The following is a 25,604-nucleotide window of genomic DNA, read 5'->3' as shown; positions in this document are numbered from 1 at the left end:
CCGTGCTGCAGCTCAGTTTCAGGGTCTTGGCAATCTTCTTATAGCCTAGGCCAGTGATGGCGAACCTTAGTACCCCAGATGTTTTGGAACTATATTTCCCATGATGCTCATGGACTCTGCAGTGTAGTTTGGCATCATGGGAAATGTAGTTCCAAAACATCTGGGGTGCCAAGGTTCGCCATCACTGGCCTAGCCCATCTTTATGGAGAGCAACAATTCTTTTTTTCAAATCCTCAGAGAGTTCTTTGCCATGAGGTGCCATGTTGAACTTCCAGTGACCAGTATGAGGGAGCGAGAGCGATAACACCAAATTTTAACATACCTGCTCCCCATTTTCACCTGAGACCTTGTAACACTAACAAGTCACATGACACCGGGGAGGGAAAATGGCTAATTGGGCCCAATTAGGACATTTTCACTTAAAGGTGTACTCACTTTTGTTGCCAGCGGTTTAGACATTAATGGCTGTGTGTTGGGTTATTTTGAGGGGACAGCAAATTTACACTGTTATACAAGCTGTACACTCACTACTTTACATTGTAGCAAAGTGTCATTTCTTCAGTGTTATCACATGAAAAGATATAATAAAATATTTACAAAAATGTGAGGGTGTACTCACTTTTGTGAGATACTGTATATGTACACTGCTCAAAAAAATTAAAGGAACGCTTTTGAATCAGAATATAGCATCAAGTCAATTAAACTCCTGGGATATTGATCTAGTTAGTTAAGTAGCAGAGGGGGTTGTTAATCAGTTTCAGTTGCTTTGGTGTTAATAAAATGAACAACAAGTGCACTAAATGGGCAACAATGAGACAACCTCTAAAACAGGAATGGTTTTACAAGTGGAGGCCACTGTCATTTTTTTCCCTACTCATCTTTTCTGAGTGTTTGTCACTAGTTTTACATTTGGCTAGGGTCAGTGTCACTATTGGTAGCATGAGGCGATACCTGGACCCTATAGAGGATGCACAGGCAGTCCAACTCCTCCAGAATGACACATCATGATGTGCCATTGCCAGGTTTGCTGTGTCTCCCAGCACAGTCTCAAGAGCATGGAGTAGATTCCAGGAGACAGGCAGTTACTCTAGGAGAGCTGGACAGGGCCTAAGAAGGTCATTAACCCATCAGCAGGACCGGTATCTGCTTCATTTTGCAAGGAGGAACAGGATGAGCACTGCCAGAGCCCTACAAAATGACCTCCAGCAGGCCACTGGTGTGAATGTCTCTGACCAAACAGTCAGAAACAGACTTCATGAGGATGGCATGGGGGCCCGACGTCTTCTAGTGGGCCCTGTGCTCACTGCCCGGCACCGTGAAGCTCAATTGCCATTTGCCATTGAACACCAGAATTGGAAGGTCCGTCACTGACACCCTGTGCTTGTCACAGATGAGAGCAGGTTCACCCTAGGCTCATGTGACAGATGTGAAAGGGTCTGGAGATGGTGTGGAGAACGTTATGCTGCCTGTAACATCGCTCAGCATGACCGGTTTGGTGGTGGGTCATTGATGGTCTGGGGAGGCATATCCATGGAGGGACGCACAGACCTCTACAGGCTAGGCAATGGCACCCTGACTGCCATTAGGTATTGGGATGATCTCTTTGTACCCATTGCAAGACCCTAAGCTGGTGCAGTGGGTCCTGGGTTCCTCCTTGTGCATGACAATGCCCGGCCTTGTGTGGTGAGAGTATGCAGCCAGTTCCAGGAGGATGAAGGAATTGATACCATTGAATGGCTTTCACGCTCACCTGACCTAAATCCAATAGAACACCTCTGGGACATTATGTTTCAGTCCATTCGATGCCGCCAGATTGCACCTCATTCTGTTCAGGAGCTCAGTGATGCCCTGGTTCAGATCTGGGAGGAAAAACCCCAGGACATCATCCATTGTCTCATTAGGAGCATTCCCTGATATTGCCCGGCATGCATACAAGCACATGGGGACCATACAAACTATTGAGGGCCATTTTTTAGTTGCTGCAATGAAATTTCAGCAAAATGGACTAGCCTGCTGCATCATTTCTTCACTTTGATTTTCGGGGTGTCTTTGAATTCAGCCCTCTGTAGGGTGATAATTTTCATTTCCATCAAATGATGTGACATCCTTTCATTCCTAACACTTTACCCAGTCCATACCACTATAGATCCTAACACATTACCCAGTCCATACCAGTATAGATCCTAACACATTACCCAGTCCATACCAGTATAGATCCTAACACATTACCCAGTCCATATCAGTATAGATCCTAACACATTACCCAGTCCATACCAGTATAGATCCTAACACATTACCCAGTCCATATCAGTATAGATCCTAACACATTACCCAGTCCATACCAGTATAGATCCTAACACATTACCCAGTCCATATCAGTATAGATCCTAACACATTACCCAGTCCATACCAGTATAGATCCTAACACATTACCCAGTCCATATCAGTATAGATCCTAACACATTACCCAGTCCATACCAGTATAGATCCTAACAAATTACCCAGTCCATACCAGTATAGATCCTAACACATTACCCAGTCCATACCAGTATAGATCCTAACACATTACCCAGTCCATATCAGTATAGATATCCAGCATGATATTTTTCCCCATTGAGAGCTGATGTGTTTTTTTTTTTGAACAGTGTACACACACACACACACACACAAACAATCGTAAAGTAAACAAACATTTTAAAACATGGACGGTGTCAGTAGAGTAGAGTAGTGGTCGTGTCAGCAGGCCAGTGGATGGTGTCAGTAGTGCAGTGGACTTTGGGGAAATCTTCACTGCACACCCCCTGCGCACACCTATGCCCCCGGGTGAGATGCAGCTAGAGTTCTTCCATCAGTGGAGAGCTCTATCACTGACTACTGGACCTCTGCAGAGACGCTGCTGCTTCCACACAGAGAAGAAAAGACGCAGCTCCACAGTATGGTGGCAGAGAACAGACTTCTCTACTTGAAAGTGTTACAAAACATTTCCTCTCTAGCTGAGCTGATTACATATTTCCTCATGAAAGAGGAAGTGTGTCTAGTGATAATTTTATGCAGTTTAACCTTTCTACCTTGTCATACTGGTATGGTACATACTAGCCAGTGTATTGTCGGCTGGTATGTATCATATTATTAAAGGGAACCTGTCATAGATAGTTGACGGAGGATTTTTCTGTCATATGCTTCTGATCATTACCTGGCCCTTGTTCTTGTCAATAATTAGATAGCGTTCTATGCAAAGTGTGGTGCACAGAGGCAGGTTCTCTTCGATTAGATCACGTTCTATGCACAATGTGGTGTACAGAGGCAGGTTCTCTTCGATTAGATCACATTCTATGCACAATGTGGTGTACAGAGACAGGTTCTCTTCGATTAGATCACGTTCTATGCACAATGTGGTTGCACAGAGACAGGTTAGTGGTGCACAGAGACAGGTTCTCTTTGATTAGATCACATTCTATGCACAATGTGGTGCACAGAGACAGGTTCTCTTCGATTAGATCACGTTCTATGCACAATGTGGTGCACAGAGACAGGTTAGTGGTGCACAGAGACAGGTTCTCTTCGATTAGATCACATTCTATGCACAATGTGGTGCCCAGAGACAGGTTCTCTTCGATTAGATCACATTCTATGCACAATGTGGTGCACAGAGACAGGTTCTCTTCGATTAGATCACATTCTATGCACAATGTGGTGCACAGAGACAGGTTCTCTTCGATTAGATCACGTTCTATGCACAATGTGGTGCACAGAGACAGGTTAGTGGTGCACAGAGACAGGTTCTCTTCGATTAGATCACATTCTATGCACAATGTGGTGCACAGAGACAGGTTCTCTTCGATTAGATCACGTTCTATGCACAATGTGGTGCAGAGACAGGTTAGTGGTGCACAGAGACAGGTTCTCTTCGATTAGATCACATTCTATGCACAATGTGGTGCCCAGAGACAGGTTCTCTTCGATTAGATCACATTCTATGCACAATGTGGTGCACAGAGACAGGTTCTCTTCGATTAGATCACATTCTATGCACAATGTGGTGCACAGAGACAGGTTCTCTTCGATTAGATCACGTTCTATGCACAATGTGGTGCACAGAGACAGGTTAGTGGTGCACAGAGGCAGGTTCTCTTTGATTAGATCACATTCTATGCACAATGTGGTGCACAGAGACATGTTCTCTTCGATTAGATCACATTCTATGCACAATTTGGTGCACAGAGACAGGTTTGTGGTGCACAGAGACAGGTTCTCTTCGATTAGATCATGTTCTATGCACAATGTGGTGCACAGAGACAGGTTCTCTTCGATTAGATCACGTTCTATGCACAATGTGGTGCACAGAGACAGGTTTGTGGTGCACAGAGACAGGTTTGTGGTGCACAGAGTTAGGTTCTCTTCGATTAGGGATTACAGGCACACTCAGGAAGGAGCAGGGCGCTTCCCTTCCCTCCTGTGCGCTGTATGTGCCTCAGCTTGTCCTGCGGATATGTGTCAGATGTCCTACATAGCTAACACAACCAGTTCTGGGAGCCGGAGCAACCGTAACATGGTGACTATGTACCGGGTGATTGGGGTGAGCCAGGGTGTGTGTACTGGCAATTAGACAGTCAACCCTAATTATCACTATTATTATTATTATACAGTTATATAGCTCTGACATATACCACAGTGCTGTACAGAAAACACCGAGCCAGTCACATCAGTCTCTGTACCAGAAGAGCTTACACTCTAATGTCCCTCCACACACCGTGTGACAGTAGAGATGAAAGTCGCCAGGTAATGTAATAAGGTGGAGCTGTGATGATTATAATTATATATCTTATATAGTCTCTGCACCAGAAGAGCTTACACTTTAATGCCTCCCACAGTCACACGCTATTATTATATGATTTTATAGCTCTGACATATACCGCAGTAGTGTACAGAGAACACCGAGCCAGTCACATCAGTCTCTGCACCAGAAGAGCTTACACTTTAATGCCTCCCACAGTCACACGCTATTATTATATGATTATATAGCTCTGATATATACCGCAGTGCTGTACAGAGAACACGAGCCAGTCACATCAGTCTCTGCACAAGAGGAGCTCACACTCTAATCCCCCCCACAGTCACACATTATTATTATTATAATACAATGATATAGCTATGACATATAGCACAATGTTGTACAGACAGACTTGTATAAAGTACTCGAAATTTCTACTTGAGTAAAAGTACAAGTGCTCGATCAAAAAATTACTTGAGTAGAAGTGGAAGTGCTCGCAGAAAAAGTTACTTAAGTAAAAGTACTAAAGTATTCAACATTTTTTTTACTTAAGTATTGCAAGTAGTTTTTTCAAAAAATTTGCTACTTAAGTACTAAAAGTAAAAAGTACCAGTAGTTTTGAAAAAAAATTTCTACTCAAGTACTGAAAGTAGAAGTACAAGTACTGTGTTATGTAGTTATTAAAGAAAGAAGTCATAAGTTTGAACATCATATTGTTTTTATTATTTCAAATGATTTATTCAAATGATTAACCTGTGTTTGTTAGTAGTTTCTTGATGCACTTTAAGCGCTGTAGCACCATTTATTTGTTTGTTTCATATTTTCTTTTTATTGGAAAGATTTGGTATAGCAGCTTTTATTATACACAGCCTTTATTTTCGTATGCGCTGATTTACAAATGACATTATACACATTTTTTTGAGCTTTATGCAACCTGCCATCTACTGTTCTGGCAGTGGTAATTTTTTTAAAAGTAACGAGTAACTATGCAGCACAAAAAAAAAATACTTGAGTAGAAGTATCGAAATCATCGAAAAAATGTAGTGAAGTAAAAGTAGAAGTAGGAGAAAAAAATTCTACTCTAGGAAAGTACAGATACCGCATTTCGGTACTTAAGTACAGTACTTAAGTAGTTCTACTTCGTTACTATACATCTCTGTGTACAGAGAACACTAAGCCAGTCACATCAGTCTCTGCACCAGAAGAGCTTACACTCTAAGGCCTCTACAGCCACGCGCTATTATTATTATTATACATTTATGTAGCTCTGACATATAACACAGTGATGTACAGAGAGCACTGAGCCACTCACATCAGTCTCTGCACTAGAAGAGCTTACACTTTAATGTCCCACACAGTCACGTGCTGCTATTATTATAATACAATTATATAGCTCTGACATATACTGCAGTGCTGTACAGAGAACACTGAGCCAGTCACATCATTCTCTGCACCAAAGGAGCTAACACTCTAATGCCCGCCACAGTCACACCCTATTATTATTATTATACAATCATGTAGCTCTGACATTTACCATGATGTACAGAGAACACTGAGCCAGTCACATCAGTCTCTGCACCAGAAGAGCTTACGCTCTAATGCCCCCCCACAGTCACACATTAATATTATACAATTATGTAGCTCTGACATATACCACAGTGCTGTACAGAGAACACTCAGCCAGTCACATCAGCTTCTGCACCAGAAGAGCTTACACTCTAATATCCCTCCGCACACTGTGACAGTGGAGGTGAAAGTCGCCAGGTAATGTAATAAGATGGAGCTGTGATGATTAATGGTGGTCCTGTCCACACTGATCGCCCACTCTCCTCTCCCCAGATGTGACGCGTCATCTTATTACATAGTTAGGTTGAAAGAAGACACAAGTCCATCCGGCTCAATAAATAAGAAACAAAAAACAGTAAAGAAAACCCAACCATACAATCCCATATACACAATCCTATACCCGCAGTTGATCCAGAGGAAGGCGAAAAAACCCCCAGCAAAGCATGATCCAATTTACTACAGCAGGGGAAAGAATTCCTTCCTGATCCCCAGAGGGGCAATCAGATATTCCCTGGATCAACTTTACCTATAAATATTAGTACCCATTTATTTTACACATTACATAGTTAGTTATTATCTGTCATTATGTCGCCATTCCTGATCCTGTTCTTTTACTTTTTTATTTTTCTGCGATTTGACCGATTTGAGGTTTTATTTGCACGGACACTTGGCATAGGGGGGGGCATGAGAGAGTTCAGGGTTTTCCATGTCAGCGTGTTTGATGGATTAGAGAGCAAGGCAAACAGGACATGGAGCGGGAGTCAGCGGCATCTTTCATCGAGAGAGCAGAAGCAGGACGTCACACACCCTCTGCCGCTGCGCTACACTGACCGCGCGTCAGGAGGACACAACGCACAGGGTTAACTCTTAGTGATGGGATGTAAATTCACTTTAACAATCTCAATTCATAAATGGTCATACTCTCATATTTTAGAAAAGCTCCACCTTTTTCCCTGGTTCGCACCCTTGTGGCTTTAAAATCGCACTACTTCAGCGCAATTTCAAATCTGAAGATCAGTGTGATTTGGATCTCCGATTTCATGGTGGCTCGCGACTTCATTTAACCACTTCAGGACCGCCTGCCGCATATATATACGACGGCAGGGTGGCCCGGCTGCACAAAATCGCATACATGTACGTGATTTTGTGCAGATGTCGGGGCGAGCGCGTTGCTGGAGCGCCGCTCCTGCTGTGATTTGACACAGCGGAAGCCAATAAGCGGGTATGGTGCCCTCGATGGCCGCCAGGACCCGCCGATCGTTCGGCGGAATGACAGAACGGCGGTCTGCCTAAGTAAACAAGGCAGACCGCCATTCTGTCAGCTAAGCTTAAACACAGATCTCTCTTTTCCTCTAGTGCATCCGCTCCCTCTACAGTTAGAAAGCACACCCTAGGAGCACATTTAATCCTACGAGATCACCCCTGGGGTTAACCCCTTCCCTGCCAGTGTCATTTATACAGTAACAGTGCAATTTTTTTTAGCACTGATCACTGTATTGTAAAAAAAAGAAATGTATGTACTGCTGCACTAGGCAGTGATAAATTTCTGTAGCGCAGGGATGGTGGTACCCTCTACCTACCTCCAAATGAAACACAAACAAGGACTCATATGCTAGAATGTAAATAGCTGCCCAATAGTCATCTAATCATTAAGCACACTCAGCTATCACTTGTACTTCGCAGACAAAATAAATACATATATATGTATAAATAAAATCCATTAATAAGTACATAAGAATATGTAATTGGTGCAATACTTCACGCTTATCAGCAGAATAAATGAATCGTGATAATTGAAGGGGTCACCATCACTCTCCACCACCACTGTGCTGGGACAGAAGAAATGGACACTCAACAACTCTCCATGCCTACCCACTTTCATGGACTAAGCTCACCCAGCAAAATGTGGTATAGATAGATGTAGAAGAAAGAAGAACCGCCAATAGCGTGATAACGTTTAGCACATGGATTTATTAAAGTCAAAAAGTATTGCACTCACTTGTAAATGAAGAAATAAAAGCATAAATATCACATGGAGGTACAAGAATCACCGATGGTGTTGTGTTAGCTCCACACTGAACAAACTCCCCCACCGGGACTGTCTCCTCTCTGTGTAAAGTTGCAATGTGGACGCCGTATAACCACGCCCGACGCGTTTCATCACTTCCTGACTTCTTCTCCGGGGGCGTCAGCAGACAGAAATTTATCACTGACTAGTGCAGCAGTACATACATTTCTTTTTTTACATCTTTATTTTTTAAGTAGCAGCATTTTGTGATTTAATATACTATATAATGATATTACTCCTAAGCGCATAGGATCACTTAAGCAGCCCACTTTGAAGGTGGGGTATTTGAAAAGTGTTTTTTCATTGCTCAATGTATTGGTGTCACTGGTCCCCAAAAAGTGTCACAGTCAGATTTGTCTGCCACAATGTCGCAGTACCGCTTACTTATCTCCGCCATTACTAGTAAAAACAATAAAAAAAAAGTCCATTGATCTATCCCATAGTTTGTAGACGCGATAACTTTTGCGCAAACCGATCAATATACACTTATTAGGATTTTTTTTTTACCAAAAATATGTAGCAGAGTACAAATTGGCCTAAACTAATTGAAAAAAAATTGAAATTTAAAAAAAAAAATTTATTGGGTATGTTTAATAGCAGGAAAAAATGCTTTTTTTTTTTTTTTTCCAAAATTGTGGTTCTTTTTTTGTTTATAGCCCAAAAAATAAAAACCACAGAGGTAATCAAATTCAGAAATCACTATTTGTGGGGAAACAAAGTAAGACTTAACAAAAGTACATAAATCTTTCACCTAGTTTGTAGACGCGATAACTTTTGCACAAACCATCATTGGGAATTTTTTTTACCAAAAATATGTAGCAGAATACAAATTGGCCTAAAAGGATGAAAAAATAAATTTAAATTTTTTTTTGGGGGAATGTTATATAGCAGAATTTGAAAAAAAAAATTTTTTTTTTTTTCAAAATTGTCCCTTTTTTGGGGGGTTTATAGCGCAATAATTAAAAATTGCACAGGTGATCAAATACCACCAAAAGAAAGCTCTATTTGTAGTAAAAATAGGACATCAATTTTATTTGGGTACAGTGTCGCACGACTGCGCAATTGTCAGTTAAAGCAATGCAGTGCCGTAACACAAAAAATGGCCTGGTCATTAAGGGGGGTAAAACCTTCCAGAGCTGAAGTGGTTAACAGAAGTCAATGCAAGTTGCAACGAAATCGCAGAAAAGTATCCAGGAACCTTTCCAAAGTCGCAACGATTTGAACAATTTTGATATTTCTGAAATTAGGGTGCGGCTTGTCATGCGACTTTGAACGGGCAAATAGCATTGGGGGAAACCAGGGCTTTAATATTAAAAAGTCGTCCTTGAACTCCAGTCACTGACTTTGACCAGGCTCCGATGATGTCATCAGTCTGATGATTTCCTCAGTCTCCCCTCCCCCAGTGTTCAGATTGCAACATTGTAACTTTGTAGCAAGTCACAAGTTGAGAGACTGCAGTAGCTACAAGGTCATAACATTGCAGTCTGATCACTGAGGAGTCGGACGGGTAACATTGTAAAAAAATATAAAGAAATAAAAGTCACAATGTGGTCTGACCACTGAGGAACTGAATCAACGTGATCTGTGTCAGACATTCGTGAACACAGCCCAGAACTGCACAGGCACCAGGATTTACGTGTCATCTCTGAGCTGGCATCTCAGTCCAGAAAGTAGATGGTGATCTTGGATGATGCCTGAGCAAAGATGGCGCTGTCTATCTGGAGAGAAAATCAGATGAAGATATTGTCAGGGGAAGTGCTGTCATCTCTGTGATAGGGAAAAAAAACCTGGGTTGCGCTGGCACATTACTCAGCATGTCGCATTTACCTTGGAATTATATCTGATGACAGGTCCCCTTTATGCCCCCTTCCTGACCAGGCCCTATTTTGCGATTCGGCACTGTGTTACTTTAACGGACAATTGCGCGGTAGTGCAACACTATACCCAAATAAAATTGATGTCCTTCTTTTTCCACAAATAGAGCTTTCTTTTGGTGGTATTTGATCACCTCTGCGATTTTTATTTTTTGTGCTATAAATAAAAAAAGCGACAATTCTGAAAAAAAAAAAACAATATTTTTCACATTCTGCTATGTAACATTCTCAAAAGAAATTTAAAAATCAAACTTTTGTAACATTTTAGGCCAATTTGTTTTCTGCTCCTGAGCTGCATCGGTCATTACCGCCGGAAAGCCGACCGCCGGCTCCAAACAACGGTACCGGGATGATGCCTCTAGTTAGTAACAGTAACAGTGCATATTTATAGCACTGATTACTGTAGTAATGTCACTGGTCCCCCCAAAAGTGTCAAAAATGTCAGTCAGGAGTCCGATCTGTCCGCCACAATGTCGCAGTCCCACAAAAAAACGCAGATCGCCGCCATTACTAGTAAAAAAAAAAAAAACAATAAAAATGACAGAAATCTTTCCCATAGTTAGTAGACGCGATAACTTTTGCGCAACCACGCAAAGTCAGCCGACGTACGGGTACATCACTTTGCGGTAAGTGGTTCAAAATTTTATAATCGCAATAAGTGTATTTTTGCTTTGCGCAAAAGTTATTGTGTCTACTAACTATGGGAAAGATTTCTGTCATTTTTATTGTTTTTTTTTTTTTTTACTAGTAATGGCGGCGATCTGCATTTTTTTGTGGGACTGCGACATTGTGGCGGACAGATCGGACTCCTGACTGACATTTTTGACACTTTTGGGGGGACCAGTGACATTACTACAGTAATCAGTGCTAAAAATATGCACTGTTACTGTAATAATGACACTGGCAGGGAAGGGGTTAACATTATGGGTGATCAAGGGGTTAAATGTGAGCCTAGGGGAGTGATTCTAACTGTGGGGGGGGGGGGGGGGCGTGGCTTCTGAAATGACCATAGAGACATGTGATCCTGTATAGAAGGATCACAGGGGCTCTATGATCATTACAGGGAGAAGGACAGTCGGCTGTGTTTTCAACAGCTGACCGTTCTTCTCTCTCAGCGGGTGTCAGGCGGCAATCGGAGCTGCCTGCGCACTGCATCGGCTTCCCCACTGACGACTGACGAGCAGGAGCGGGAGCGTGCCGCCGGCGGTGCGCACTCGCCCCCTAGCCTCCTGAGAGTGAGCGCCGGGGGAGTGGCCTGGGAGTGGCTGCCTGCCGCAGTATATCTGCGGCGGGCGGTCCTAAACTGGTTAAAACATTTAAAACTACAGTACATGGTATATTTATATAAAATGTGCTGTGCAAATGCCTCAGCATGAGGATAATCCGCATAATGTGTCTAAGATGTGTATTTCCTATGATCGTCAGTTCCATCTAGTGGCCATAATGTGGTAGTTTCCTGAAATATCACAATCAGAAAAATTATGCAATATGGCCACTAGATGGAGCTGGCCATCATTGGAAATGCACATATTAGTGACATTACGGGGATTATCTTCATGCTGCGGCATTTACAGAGTGAATTTCTTTATAACTAGACCCCTTGGTTTGACTAATGGTGGGGGTTTTCTCTTCTCACAGGTGCTCTCTGTAGAGGATGATGGACGCAGATAGCGATGGCGGCTGGCTCCTCTTCTCTTGGGTCTCGTCCTGTCTCATGGTGGTCGGAGGCATTGTCCCGTACATCCCCCAGTATCAGGAAATTAAGAGGACCTCCAACACAGAGGGCTTCTCCACCTGGGTCTGTTTGGTTCTGCTGGTGGCCAATATCCTTCGCATATTCTTCTGGTAGGTGGACAGGACTCCACTCAAAACTGAAAGATAAGGCTGTGAAGTCAGAATTTAGCTCCATGCTGGGCAGAAAATGAGGGTTGGCGCCACACAGAGCTCTGTAATCTGATGGTATAGTTGGTTTGGACACACCTTTGTACCCAACAGAGTCATCTAGGGATGACCACATGTTTAAGGTGGACACAGACTGGATCTCTCTGATATGTGGTTGGTTTTCCAACAGTAAATTCCAACAGCTCTTCTCTTACACTGAAGTCATCACAAAGTCAAGAGAGGGAGTCTCACTCTTCTTGTTGCAGCTCCTTATAGCTGTCTTACAGTGTCTTGAAAAAGTATTCATACCTCCTGAAATTTTCCACATTTCATGTTACAACCAAAAACCTAAATGTATTTTATTGGGATTTTATGTGATAGACCAACACAAAGTGGCACATAATTGTCAAGTGGAAGGAAAATGATAAATGGTTTTCAACATTTTTTACAAATAAATCTGTGAAAACTGTGACGAGCATTAGTACTCACCCCCCTGAGTCAATACTATGTAGAACCACCTTTCACTGCAATTACAGCTGCAAGTCTTTTTGGGGATGTCTCTACCAGCTTTGCACATCTAGAGAGGGACATTTTTGCCCATTCTTCTATGCAAAATAGCTCAAGCTCTCTCAGATTGAATGGAGAGCGTCTGTGAGCAGCAATTTTCAATTCTTGCCACAGATTCTCAATTGGATTTAGGTCTGGATTTTGACTGGGCCATTCTAAAGCTGGATACACACTATGCAACTTTTGTTTGTAGATTTTCTTCAGATTTACATTCAACTATGTACTGCAAGGGGCCTGTCTGATTGCATACACATTGAAAGTGTTTAGGTTTGTCCTCATATTATATGGTTTTGGAAAGTCTAAAGGAAAAAATCTAAAGAAAATTGTTTAGTGTGTATCCAGCTTAACACATGAATATGCTTTGATCTAAACCATTCCATTGTAGCTCTGGCTGTAGGTTTAGGGCCATTGTGCTATTGGAATGTGAACCTTTGCTCCAGTCTGAAGTCTTTTGAAGACTCTAACAGGTTTTCTTCTAAGATTGCCCTGTGTTTGGCTCCATCCATCTTCCCATCAACTCTGACCAGCTTCCCTGTCCCTGCTGATGAAAAGCATCCCCACAACATAATGCTGCCACCACCATGTTTCACAGTGGGGATGGTGTGTTCAGGGTGATGTGCAGTGTTAGTTTTCTGCCACACATAGCGTTTTGCTTTTATGCCAAAAAGTTTAATTTTGGTCTCATCTGACCAGAGAACCTTGTTAACTGGACTTCTCATGGCTTTCTTTCATCAATGACTTTCTTCTTGCCATTTCTCCATAAAGGCCAGATTTGTGGAGTGCAGGACTAAAAGTTGTCCTGTGGACAGATTCTCCAACCTGAGCTGTGGATCTCTGCAGCTCCCCCAGAGTTACCATGGGCCTCTTGGCTGCTTCTCTGATTAATGCTCTCCTTGCCCGGCCTGTCAGTTTAGGAGGACGGCCATTTCTTGGTAGGTTTGCAGTTGTGCCATACTCTTCCCATTTTCAGATGATGGATTGAACAGTGCTCAGTGAGATGTTCAAAGCTGCTTGGGATATTTTTTTATAACCTAACCCTGCTTTAAACTTCTCCACAACTTTATACCTGACCTGTCTGGTGTGTACCTTGGCCTTTATGATGTTTTTTGTTCACTAAGGTTCTCTAACAAACCTCTGAGGGCTTCACAGAACAGCTGTATTTATACTGAGAATAAATTACAAACAGGTGGACTCTGTTTACTAATTAGGTGACTTCTGAAGGCAATTGGTTCCACTAGATTTTAGTTTGCGGGATCAAAATAAAGGGGGGATAAATACAAATGCACGCAACACTTTTCAGATATTTATTTGTAAAAAAAAAAATTAAAACCATTTATTCACTTTACAATTATGTGCCACTTTGTATAAGTCTATCACATAAAATCCCAATAAAATACATTTACAATTTTGCTTGTAAAATGACAAAATGTGGAAAATGTAAAGGGATATATATATATACCTTTTCAAGGCACTCTATAATGGGGGGAAGTGACATGCAAAACATCTAATGGGTGGGGGCGAAACAACGACCAATGACCATGTTGGAAGTAAAAAGTAAAAAGGAATCTCTAGAACCTGACAGAAGCTCTGACCTAAAGAAGCTTTGGCCGGAGTTCCACTTTAATCCCCACTCAACTTGTCCTTCTGGATGTCTTATCTCACAGCTGGAAGTTTCCCAACCTTCGGCCGCTCTGTGCGGTCACCTTTCTTCCAATTAGGAAGTCATCGTCCCCTGCAGGGATGTTTAAATTTTAATTAATGCTCCGGCCACACATGGTAATTATTAATAGCAGAGTGGAGAGTGAAGGGGATTTTTAATGATCTGATTGTTGTCGGGAAAGTCATCGGATCCAATTCCTGTAATTGTCATTTTTTTTTACTCCCTAGATCACTCTAGTGGGATCAAATGTGCGTGGAATTAATGGGAGCGCCTCTGCGTCTCCTTGCCATGCCGCTAATAGGAGCTCCTGAATCAGAGAGAGAGGAGCAAACTGGGCAAATACCAGGGGCCCCAACCTTTTCCAGTGCACCATTTGGATTCTTTGGGCCCCAAACCCTCTTCAGACTCCAGTCTAGATACGCAGGGCTTCAAACCCTCCCAAATCACCTAGCTGGATACCATGGGCCCCAACCATCACTAATCCCCCAGTTTGAGACCTAGAACCAGGCTCTCCAGGCTCCAAATTGCAAATGCTGGGCCCCAAACCCTCTTTGGGCCTCCAGTTGAATACCTAGGGCTGTAATCCGCTCCAGTTTCCAACTGGATACTCAGGGTCCCAACTGTCAACTGGCTCCCAGTTGGATACCTAGAGCCCCAACCCTCTCCAGGCTCCCATTTGGATACTTTGGGCCGCAAACCCTCTTCAGGTCTTCAGTTAGATACCTAGAGCCCTAGCCCTCTTCAGGCTCCCACCTGGATACCTTGGGCCGCAAACCCTCTTTGGGGCCCCAGTAGGGTTGCCACCTCATCCCTTTAAACCCAACTACATGAATTACACAGGTTCTGAGGCTAATTTAATGTAGATGAGGCCCCAACTGAGTTTAATTACCACCTTAATCAGCCACAGAACCTGTGTAATTAATATGTGTTTGGTTTTAAAGGGATGAGGTGGCAACCCTAGCCCCAAGTTAGATTTATAGAGCCCAAGCCTTCTCCGCTCCTATTTGAATACCTTGGACCGCAAACTCTCTTTGGGCCCTTGGTTAGATACCTAGAGCCTCAGCCTTCTCCAGGCTCCCATTTGAATACCTTGGGCCGCAAACCCTCTCTGGGTCCTCAGTTAGATACCTAGACACCCAGCGCTGTCCAGGCTCTCATTTGAATATTTTAGACCCCAAACCCTCCCCAAGCCCCCAGTCAGTTACCCAGGGCTCCAACCCTCTTCAGTTCCATAGTTGGATACCCAACTAAGTCCACACCCCCAGTTAAATACCCTGGACCCCACTCATCTTCAGGGCCACAGTTGGATACCCTTGGCCTCAACCCATATTTACTAAAATCCCATATATGCTTTTTAGTAAGCTTTAGTAGCTTCATTTTCAGTCTTTATAAAACTGCAGCTATAAAATAATCCTTGGTGATCCTGCCATGAAGGTCCTTGTTCAAGCACTTCCTGTTATAGGGTGACAACACTCTGTCCCTGTCTCCCAGCTGTGCTCCTGCATTGCCACCCATTCACATGGGCTTCTGATGAAGACTACAGGTCACTGTTTCAACACACATTACACAGACAAGTCCACTGTTGTCACCATCAGGAATCCCATCCTGAGAAATGTTGTACAGGCATCACATTAAGATGTAATGAAGAATGAAAAAAAAACTGAAAACAGGATTTTAAAATGGTGCATTGGGGGCGCGGGGGTGCCGCCCCCCTAACCATGCGTCCGGCCCCTAATCTACATGCAGGGCGCCGGATGCATGGATTTTAATGGGGCTTTTTTATTTTTATTTTTAATCATGTGATTAGAGCCAGAGGCTCTAATAGGCTGCTGGGGTCCTGCTGTGGTCCTGGGGGGTATATGGTGCGGTCCATCTGCCAATCCCCCCACCAGCCGCCACTGATGCCTTCCCTGGTTATTTCAGAGTCTCTTACTGCCTGCTGACCGCCATGTTTACTCTTCGCAGGTTTGGAAAGTACTTTGAGTTCCCGCTACTACTGCAGAGTGTTCTCATGATCGGCGCCATGTTGGCCATTCTGAACCTGTGCTGCTCCACCCAGTCTGCAAACCGCGTTTCCACCAAACAACGCTCCTTTACAGGTGAGAGTGACTGACGCTATTGGTAAACATAACAGACAGGACAGTGCAGATCTGACCAATGGGGCCACCAACATATGAAAACTTCCTATACTGCCAGTCACATCAGTCTCTGCACCAGAAGAGCTTACACTCCAATGTCCTCCCACAGCCATATATTGTTATTATACATCTATATAGCTCTGATCAGGGCCGTCTTTAAGACATTTTCTTTGAAGGGGCCTGAACTGGAGGTAGCAATATCTATTTGGAGGGGCCCCTAGAATAAACGTGGCTGTCTCCCTATGGAGGAGCCCCCTGGACTGGAGGTGGCAATCTCTCTATGGAGGGGGCCCTGGAATGAATGTGGCAGTCTCCCTATGGAGGAGCCCCCTGGACTGGAGGTGGCAATCTCTCTATGGAGGGGCCATTGGAATGAATGAGGCAGCCTCCCTATGGAGGAGCCCCCTGGACTGGAGGTTGCAATCTCTCTATTGAGGGGCCCTTGGAAGGAATGTGGCAGTCTCCCTATGGAGGAGCCCTCTGGACTGGAGGTGGCAATCTCTCTATGGAGGGGGCCCTGGAATGAATGTGGCAGTCTCCCTATGGAGGAGCCCCCTGGACTGGAGGTTGCAATCTCTCTATGGAGGGGGCCCTGGAATGAATGTGGCAGTCTCCCTATGGAGGAGCCCCCTGGATTGGAGGTGGCAATCTCTCTATGAAGGGGCCCTTGGAATTAATGTGGCAGTCTCCCTATGGAGGAGCCCCCTGGACTGGAGGTTGCAATCTCTCTATGGAAGGGGCCCTTGAATGAATGTGGCAGTCTCCCTATGGAGGAGCCCCCTGGACTGGAGGTTGCAATCTCTCTATGGAGGGGGCCCTGGAATGAATGTGGCAGTCTCCCTATGGAGGAGCCCCCTGGATTGGAGGTGGCAATCTCTCTGGAGGGGCCCTTGGAATGAATGTGGCAGTCTCCCTATGGAGGAGCCCCCTGGACTGGAGGTTGCAATCTCTCTATGGAAGGGGCCCTGGACTTGAGGTAGCGGTCTCTGTATGAAGGTCCTCCATAGACAGACTACTACCTCCAGGCCAGGGGGTCCCTCCATAGGTAGACTGTCACCTCCAGTTCAGGAGCCGAGGCCCTTTCATAAAGAGATAACTATCTCCAGTCAAGGGGCCCCTCCAATTGTAGGGTGACATTAGAATGGAAAGGCCCTGGGATAGCAAATCTGTGCCGAGTACAGTGACAGTAGTGCAAGAACACTGTGCTCCCCCGCAGTGTACGGGTTAAGGTGCCCACCCAGTGTGTGCCCTCTATGTGGTCTTACATGAGCTGACTCAGATAAGCTAGGTCTGGTCCCTCCCCTTCTCCTCCTCCCCGATGGGCAGGTTTCAGTCAGGTCTGTCAGTATGGGCACAGGGTGGCATGGGGTTCTTGCTGTGTGGTGAAAGGATTGGCCACTATCACAGTAGAGCTCAGGGAGGGGGGGGCAAGAAAATGTATGGCCCCAGTCTCCCAAAATGACTGGGCCTGGGGCAGCTGTCCCTTTTGCCCTGCGGTAAAGACGACCCTGGCTCTGATATATACTGCAGTGCTATACAAAAAACACTAAACCAGTCACATATGTTTCTGTGAGCTTACACTCTAATGTTCCCCCACAGTCACACCCCATTATTATTATACATTTACAGTAGATAGCGCTGACACACTATTTACTGAAGTGCTGTAAAAGTAAAACTGGGCCAGTCACATCAGTTTCTGCACCAGAGGAGCTTACACTTTAATGTCCCCCCACAGTCACACACTGTAATTATTATTAATATACATTTATATAGCTCTGACATATACCATAGTGCTGTACAGAGACCACTAAGCCAGCCACATCAGTCTCTGCACCAGAGGAGCTTACAGTCTAATGTCTCCACCACAGTCACACACTATTGTTATTATACATTTACATAGCTCTGACATATGCCACAGTGCAGTATAGGGAATACTGAGCCAGTCATATCAGTCTCTGCACCAGATGAGCTTACGCTCTAATGTCCCCCCCCCCCCCCCCCCAGTCACACACTATTATTATTATTATACATTTACATAGCTCTGACATATGCCGCAGTGCTGTACAGGGAATACTGAGCCAGTCACATCAATCTTTGCACCAGATGAGCTTACACTCTAATGCCCCCCCCCCCCCAGTCACACTCTAATATTATTATTATTATACATTATATAGCTCTGACATATGCCACAGTGCAGTACAGGGAATACTGAGCCAGTCATACCAGTCTCTGCACCAGATGAGCTTACACTTTAATGTCTCCTACAGTTCTATGTAATGTGTTGTATGTAACATGTTACATAGTTACATAGTAGGTGAGGTTGAATAAAGACAATAGTCCATCCAGTTCAACCTGTGTAGGTGTGTGTGGCTGTACTCATCTCACATACCCCTGAATGTTCTGATCCTTGAGATGTAAGTCTAAGAGTCTTTTGAAAGCCACCATACTTCCCGCAGAAACCACCTCTTGTGGTAGAGAATTCCACAATCTTGTAGCCCTAACAGTAAAGAACCCCCCACGTTGCCTGTGGTTAAAACGCTTCTCCTCTAATCGCATTGTATGCCCTCGAGTCCTCATGCAATCCCTTCGAATGAACAGCTTTTTTCTAAGCTGGGATCCCCATTAAGATATTTATAAATTGCTATCATGTCCCCCCTCAGACGTCTCTTCTCCAGGGAGAATAAATCGAGCGATTGTAGACGCTCTTCATAGTCAAGGTCCTCCAATCCCCCAATTAGTTTAGTTGCCCTTCTCTGGACTCTCTCCAGCTCCAACACATCCCTCCTGAGGACTGGCGACCAGAACTGGACAGAATACTCCAGATGCGGTCGGACCAGAGTTTTATAAAGTGGAAGGATTATAGTCTTATCTCTGGAATACATCCCTTTCTTTATGCATGCTAATATTCTGCTGGCTTTGGCAGCTGCCGCTTGACATTGCATGCTGTTGCCTAATCTATCATCAACCAAGACTCCCAGACTCCCATGTCTATGTTATATGTAAAGTGTTTCTGTATTCCAGTCATATTATAAGGGGAAGTTTAGTATTTCTGTTACAGTTGGATATTTGAGTCACTTGAGACATTTTAGAAAATTGGTGCCATCATCTCGCATGTAATGGGGAGAACAGACTCCATGCAGATAGAGAGAGAGGATATAACCTGAACTATAAGTCCCAGTTTGCTCTGGTTGTCTGAACACAGATTTTATCTGACATCAGATGATTTCTCCCAGACTCGTTTGTCCTTCGAGATATCAATGACATGCTATGCGCTGACCGTTAACGGCCTCACCATATAAATCAGATGATCTGTGATAATAATGTTGGGGGGAGATTTTATTGGCACACTTCCTGGTGCCAGTGAGGGAATAATCTGTGATAAATCAGAACACAAAGGACTGTAAACACTTTTACTGAGCCCTACTCATCCGTCCCTGGAATGAGAGAGAGTCCATTCTTATCAACAACCCCCAGTCCTGTGTTATCCATCTGTCTATCTATCCATCCCATCCCATGTTATCCATCTATCTGTCCATCCATCCTATCCCATGTTATCCATATGTCTGTCCATCTATCCCATACCATGTTATCCACCTGTCTGTTCATCCATTCTATCCCATGTTATCCATCTGTTTGTCTGTCCATCCCATTCCATGTTATCTATTGATCTATCTGTCCATTCCATCATGTTATTCATCTGTCCATCCATCTCATATTTCCATCTGTCTGTCCATCCGTCCTATCCCATGTTATCCATCTGTCTGTCCATCTATCCCATACCATGTTATCCATCTGTCTGTCCATCCATCCTATCCCATGTTATCCATCTGTTTGACTGTCCATCCCATTCCATGTTATCTATTGATCTATCTGTCCATTCCATGTTATTCATCTGTCCATCCATCTCATATTTCCATCTGTCTGTACATCCATTCTGTCCCATGTTAACTATGTGTCTATCCATCCCATGTTCATCCAATCCAAACCATCCATCCAATCACGTTATCCATCTGTCTACCCATCCATATCATCCTATATTATACATGTGTCTTTACATTTATCCATTACCATGGTATCCATCTGTCCACCCTGAACTGCTTTACCTGTTTGTCTGTCTGAACATCCCATCTCATGTTAACCATGTGTCTGTCCATGTATCCCATCCTTAACCATGTGTCTGTCCATCTATCCCATCCCACGTTACCTATGTGTCAATCCATCTAACTCTCTTATGTTATCCATCTGTCTACCCATCCATTCCATCCTACATTATACATCTGTCTGTCTGTCCATGCCATTCTGTATTGTCTTTCAGCCTGCCCATCCAGGGCATCCTGCATTATCCTTCTGTATGTCCATCCATCCTGCCCCACATTATCCATTTGTCCGTACTATCCCGTGTTATCCACCTGTCTGCCCATCCATGCCATCCTGTGTTACTCATCTGTCTATCCTGTCCTACATTATCCATCTGTATGTCTGTCCATCTGCCCTGTTTTATCCATCTGTCTACGCTGTTTCATGTTATCCTTCTGTTTGTCCATCCATCCCATCCCACATTATCTACTGTAACACTGTGCATTGTTACTGTGAATGCAGATTTGTATTTAAACACAAGATGGCAGTGTTTAGAATTACTGTTTATCACAGCCTTATTACAGGTGTCAAGAGACTGCTGGGAGTTGTATGCTGTATGCAGAACTTTCTTCACAGTTAAGCTTCAACTAAACTACACAGTCAATGAGCAATCACCAGGGGGCAGAGGCATGTAAAATCAAAAGCCCCAGAACAAGGGAGTGGGTTGGAAAGAGACTTTGCTGGTGAAAGGAGGTGTGTAAACGAGAGCTGTGTCTAGTCAAGTGGGCATGGAGCAGATTGGCCAGAGAAGCCACCCACAGAGTACACTGTTTAAGCTGAGCATTGGGTGGAGGTAGCAGATTTGTGGACATCTACTGCAGAAGTGTGACAACAGCTGCATCCTCAAGAGAAAAGAGAGGCCCCTCATCGCCCGAAGCTCATTGCTTTGCTGATCATTAGCTAAGGAATTGGTGAAAGGGTTCCTAACCCACTTAGCGACATTTTCAATTACAAACAGATGCTGCTATTCAGGTTCTTCAAGTTAAAAAAACTCTTCAGCCAAGGCCAAAAGAAGTGACATCTGTACCAGTGCCTTTTATTGCTACAAACTGTCATTTTTCAATGACTGATATGGTCACTGCCTGCAGCCTACTGAACTAGGTTAACCCCCTCTGCTCCCTGCGAGGCAGAACACTATAGCTGCATCCATTCTGGTCCAAGCCATCTAAGGAAGGAATTTTGCCACTTAATTTCAACTTCATCCTTTAAAGGAACACACGTCAATTCTCCCCTCCTTTTCCTAAAGTGACTTTTTCCTAGAATCCCGCATCTTAAAGTGACCCTCCTCACTAACTTCACTTATTAAGGAGAACAGTGCCAACCACTTTGTTTCTTAAAGAGAATCATTCTATTCTCCACATCAAAAAAAGGGACTGCACTTTTCACTGTGCGCCCACAAAAAAAAGGCCCCAACTAGGCCGGCAGAAGAATCAACCTTCCAGATTGATTGTGCTCAGGGACTATCTTTCTTAGAAGTACTAGTGTGTGCAGGAGATTTGACCAATTATTTTGCATTTTAACCTAGGCTTTCCTAACCGAGGGCCTACAAGTGATCTAGCCCTAATTCCTTGTTAACCCTACACGTTTCATTTTGGGAGTGATCTCCCAGTCAGAGGGCTATTGTTTATATCCTCAGTCCTGCAGGACAGGTAGCCACGCTTTAAAGGGCATTTGACTGTATTGTATTGCTCCCGTGCTGATTCACCTTGCTTGCTGTTAACCCTTTCTTAACTGTTGAATTACCATTTTCTCTTTTCTCTGAGTGGGGCTCAGTTCAGGGCCAAGTGAAGAACATAGAACCCAAATATACCAGCAGCTCCTTCGGGGATAGCACTGCATGTGGGGGCTCATCTGGGATCCCCTCTGCTGTATCAGTTAGACGCGAAGACAATAAGCCATAGACAATCTACAGGGATACTGCTGCTGCTGCAGCCCAGTGGTGATAATGGCCGCTGGGAGCTAAGTGAAATTTTTTTTCGGCCTGAGGAAGGAGCGCATGCTCCGAGAATGCGGCGCCGGCGCCACTACGCAATCACGGATTCCCGGAGGTGACAGCCGGAGGGCAGTGGTGAGTCCCCGTGATCGGGAAGTACCGACATCCACCGGTTACAGCCTGAGGATCGAGACTGCTCAGCCATCTTGACCTTGACACCGGAGTAATTGATCCACCCTACATCTACCCCACATATATGGATATTACGATGCTTCTTTTATATAATTCTTTTTGAGTACCTTTCCTTTGGTTTGCTTATCAATAAATCCTAAATACTGCACTTAGAGTGGCGCCTGTGCTCTCCTTACGGTCCTTCATTCCGAGGCTGGTTACAGAAAGCTGAGATTCTTCTTGGGGGAGCAGCCAGTGCCCACAGGGGAAGAAGAGTATTAGACTTGGATGGAGCAGGCTCTCCAGGCCCTCGATGAATGGGATGTCCCTGAAGCCCAGAAGAAACAGGGATCACTGAGAGCCTAAGAGGAGCTGCTGAGGCCATTAGAAATCGTAAAGTGGAGTTTCAGACATTTTCTTTTCTTTTAATAACCCCCATTACAGTCACCACTCATGCTTTACAAATTGTCAATCCTCAAAATTGTGCTCTTTTTATGCTTTGTGCAGATCTAATTACTTACTGTCATCTCCTGATTCACAATGTGGCCATCGTGATTGTGGGCATCTGAAGCCCGCTGGGACTGATCTTGCGCATGTGCAAACAAAGCGCGCCCCTCTGTATGTCGGCCAGGTTTCCAAAGGCTTTAGGGCGCCAAGACCGTCTTCTACAAGTAATTCAGCTGTGGGATCAGAGCAGGGCTGCTGTTAAAAATCACGGGGCCCCGTACAGCCTACCTGCCAGGGCCCCCCCCAAATTTATAAAGACAATACTTTCACAAAAAATACACTAAAATCATTATTAGCGGACACAAACATAACAGAGATGCCCCCCAGCAAGCAGCTTGCTATGGGGACAACCAAGCTGAGCCGCTGCTCTGTGTGTCCATTCAGACATGGAGCCGAGGTTCAGCAACACCCCCCTCTCTCCTCATTGGCTCACTAACTTTGACAGTAGCAGGAGCCAATAGCACCAGGCTGCCGCCTCAGCCAATGAGGAGGGAGAGTCCCGGGCAGCCGAAACACTCCTGTACCATTGCTGGATCGAGATGGGCTCAGGTAATTATAGGGGGCTGAGGGGGAATGTTGCACAGAATGCAATAAGATAAAAATTATTTTGACTTTCCAACCACTTTAAGTTCAACTTCATTCTTTAAAGGGACACATGCCTGCCAATTCTTCCCCCTACTTCTTTTAAAATGATTTTTTCCTACATCCTAAAGTGACCCTCCTCACTAACTTCACTTACAGTATTAAGGAGAACTATGTCAACCACTTTGCTTCTTAAAGAAAATCATTCTATTCTCCATATCAAAAAAAGGGACTGCACTTTTCACTGTGATCCAACAAAAGGGCCCCAACCAAGCTGCCAGAAGAATCAACCTTCCAGATTGATTGTGCTCAGGAGCTATCTTTCTTAGAAGTACTGCGTGCTTGTATTGCTCCTTTATAAATTCACCTTGCTTACTGTTAACCCTTTCTTGACTTGCTTACCATTTTCTTTATTGATAGTAATACAACCTGATCATTTATTTGATAACAGTGTGTGCATATTTAGTCAAGGTAATTTAGTGGTGTCAGTAGGAGTGGGGCTTTGTTCAGGCCCAAGTGAAGAACAGAGGACCCAAATATACCAGTGGCTCCAGGGGGGTAGCCCTATACTACCAGTGTCTACCCGTCCATCCCATTCTACATTATGCATCTGCCCATCCATGCCATTCTACAGTATCCATCTGTACTTCCCATTCTGTGTTTTCCATCTGTCTATCCATCCATTCTATCCTGCTTCAGTGATAAAAAAAGTGTTAACAAAGTGTTAGGGCTCCCATTAGGGTGAGCACTACCTAATGCAAAAACAGGTGCAGGGCGGGTGAGAGGAGATTCTGTAACCCTTAGGAGGCATAGGGACAAAACTTTTCAGTCTCAGATCGCTAAAGAGGTCACAGGCCACTCAACAAAGTTGGATGAGAAGCTGTTTAAAGTGGTTGTAAATGTTTTTTTTTCTAAATAACAAACATATTATACTTACCTGCTCTGTGCAATGGTTTTGCACAGAGCAGCCCCAATCCTCTTTTTTTCGGGTTCCCCCGCCAGCATTCTAGGCCCCTCCTCTTCATCGGGTGCCCCCATGGAAAGCCGCTTTCCATGGGGGCACTCATGCAGGCTAGTTCCTGAGTCCTGCTGCTGCGTCTATTGACACAGACAGTAACCAATGGCTTGACACAGGCAGTAACCAATGGCCACTGTCAGCAACAGTGGGGCATAGTTCCTGCCAATGACATTGACAATGGGGTACTATTCCCCCCACTGACACCAATGATAGGCCACAATTCCTGCTATTGATACCAACAATGGGACACTATTACTCCCAAAACACCAGTCATGGCACTTTGTTTACTCCCTCTGGCGCCAGGACATTTTCTACTCCCACTGACCACAGTCTGCCCCCCCCCCCTAAAGTTTGAAGGACAGTAAACTGGCCCTTTGTTTAGAAAGTTTGGAGACCTCTGCTATACAGTTTTTTTCCTGACATTTTTCAGATTGTATAATCAACTTGTGATGTGTGTGATCTGATCTTTTCGAGAGCTGGTGGAATTCAATGTTTCATGAAGCCCACCCCCATCCAATATGCATGCCCACCTGGAGCCCCCTGCTGGTGGTGGCAGTTATTTGTTACTTTTATTTTTGCTGCTGTTACTGATAGAAAAAAAAATGACACAATGATAAAAATTAGATGAAATCTAAAAAAATGTCTTCTAGATTTTCTTCCTCCTCTGAATTCTGCGATCAGGTCAGAAAGGAAGACGATATTTCTGTCACCAGACAGCTAAATATTCATTT

At 44.2% G+C, this 25,604-nt stretch overlaps 1 protein-coding gene across 2 annotated transcripts in view; it reads left to right on the top strand.

The window, feature by feature from the left end:
* The window catches only part of LOC309565299 (solute carrier family 66 member 2-like), a 56,729-nt gene that overhangs the window by 16,230 nt on the left and 14,895 nt on the right, over positions 1–25,604 (top strand). For both annotated transcript variants that reach the window (XM_082270201.1, XM_082270202.1), the window contains exons 2-3: positions 11,918–12,124; positions 16,353–16,486. In XM_082270201.1, the coding sequence (XP_082126327.1) occupies positions 11,934–12,124; positions 16,353–16,486 (325 nt within the window). In that variant the 5' untranslated portion in view covers positions 11,918–11,933. The remainder of the gene's footprint in view (positions 1–11,917; positions 12,125–16,352; positions 16,487–25,604) is intronic.

The sequence above is a fragment of the Pelophylax lessonae genome (assembly GCF_965119305.1).
Source record: "Pelophylax lessonae genome assembly, chromosome: 10".
NCBI lineage: Eukaryota > Metazoa > Chordata > Amphibia > Anura > Ranidae > Pelophylax > Pelophylax lessonae.
Note: the sequence above shows the minus strand (reverse complement) of the source record. Positions and strands in the feature narration are given on the sequence as shown.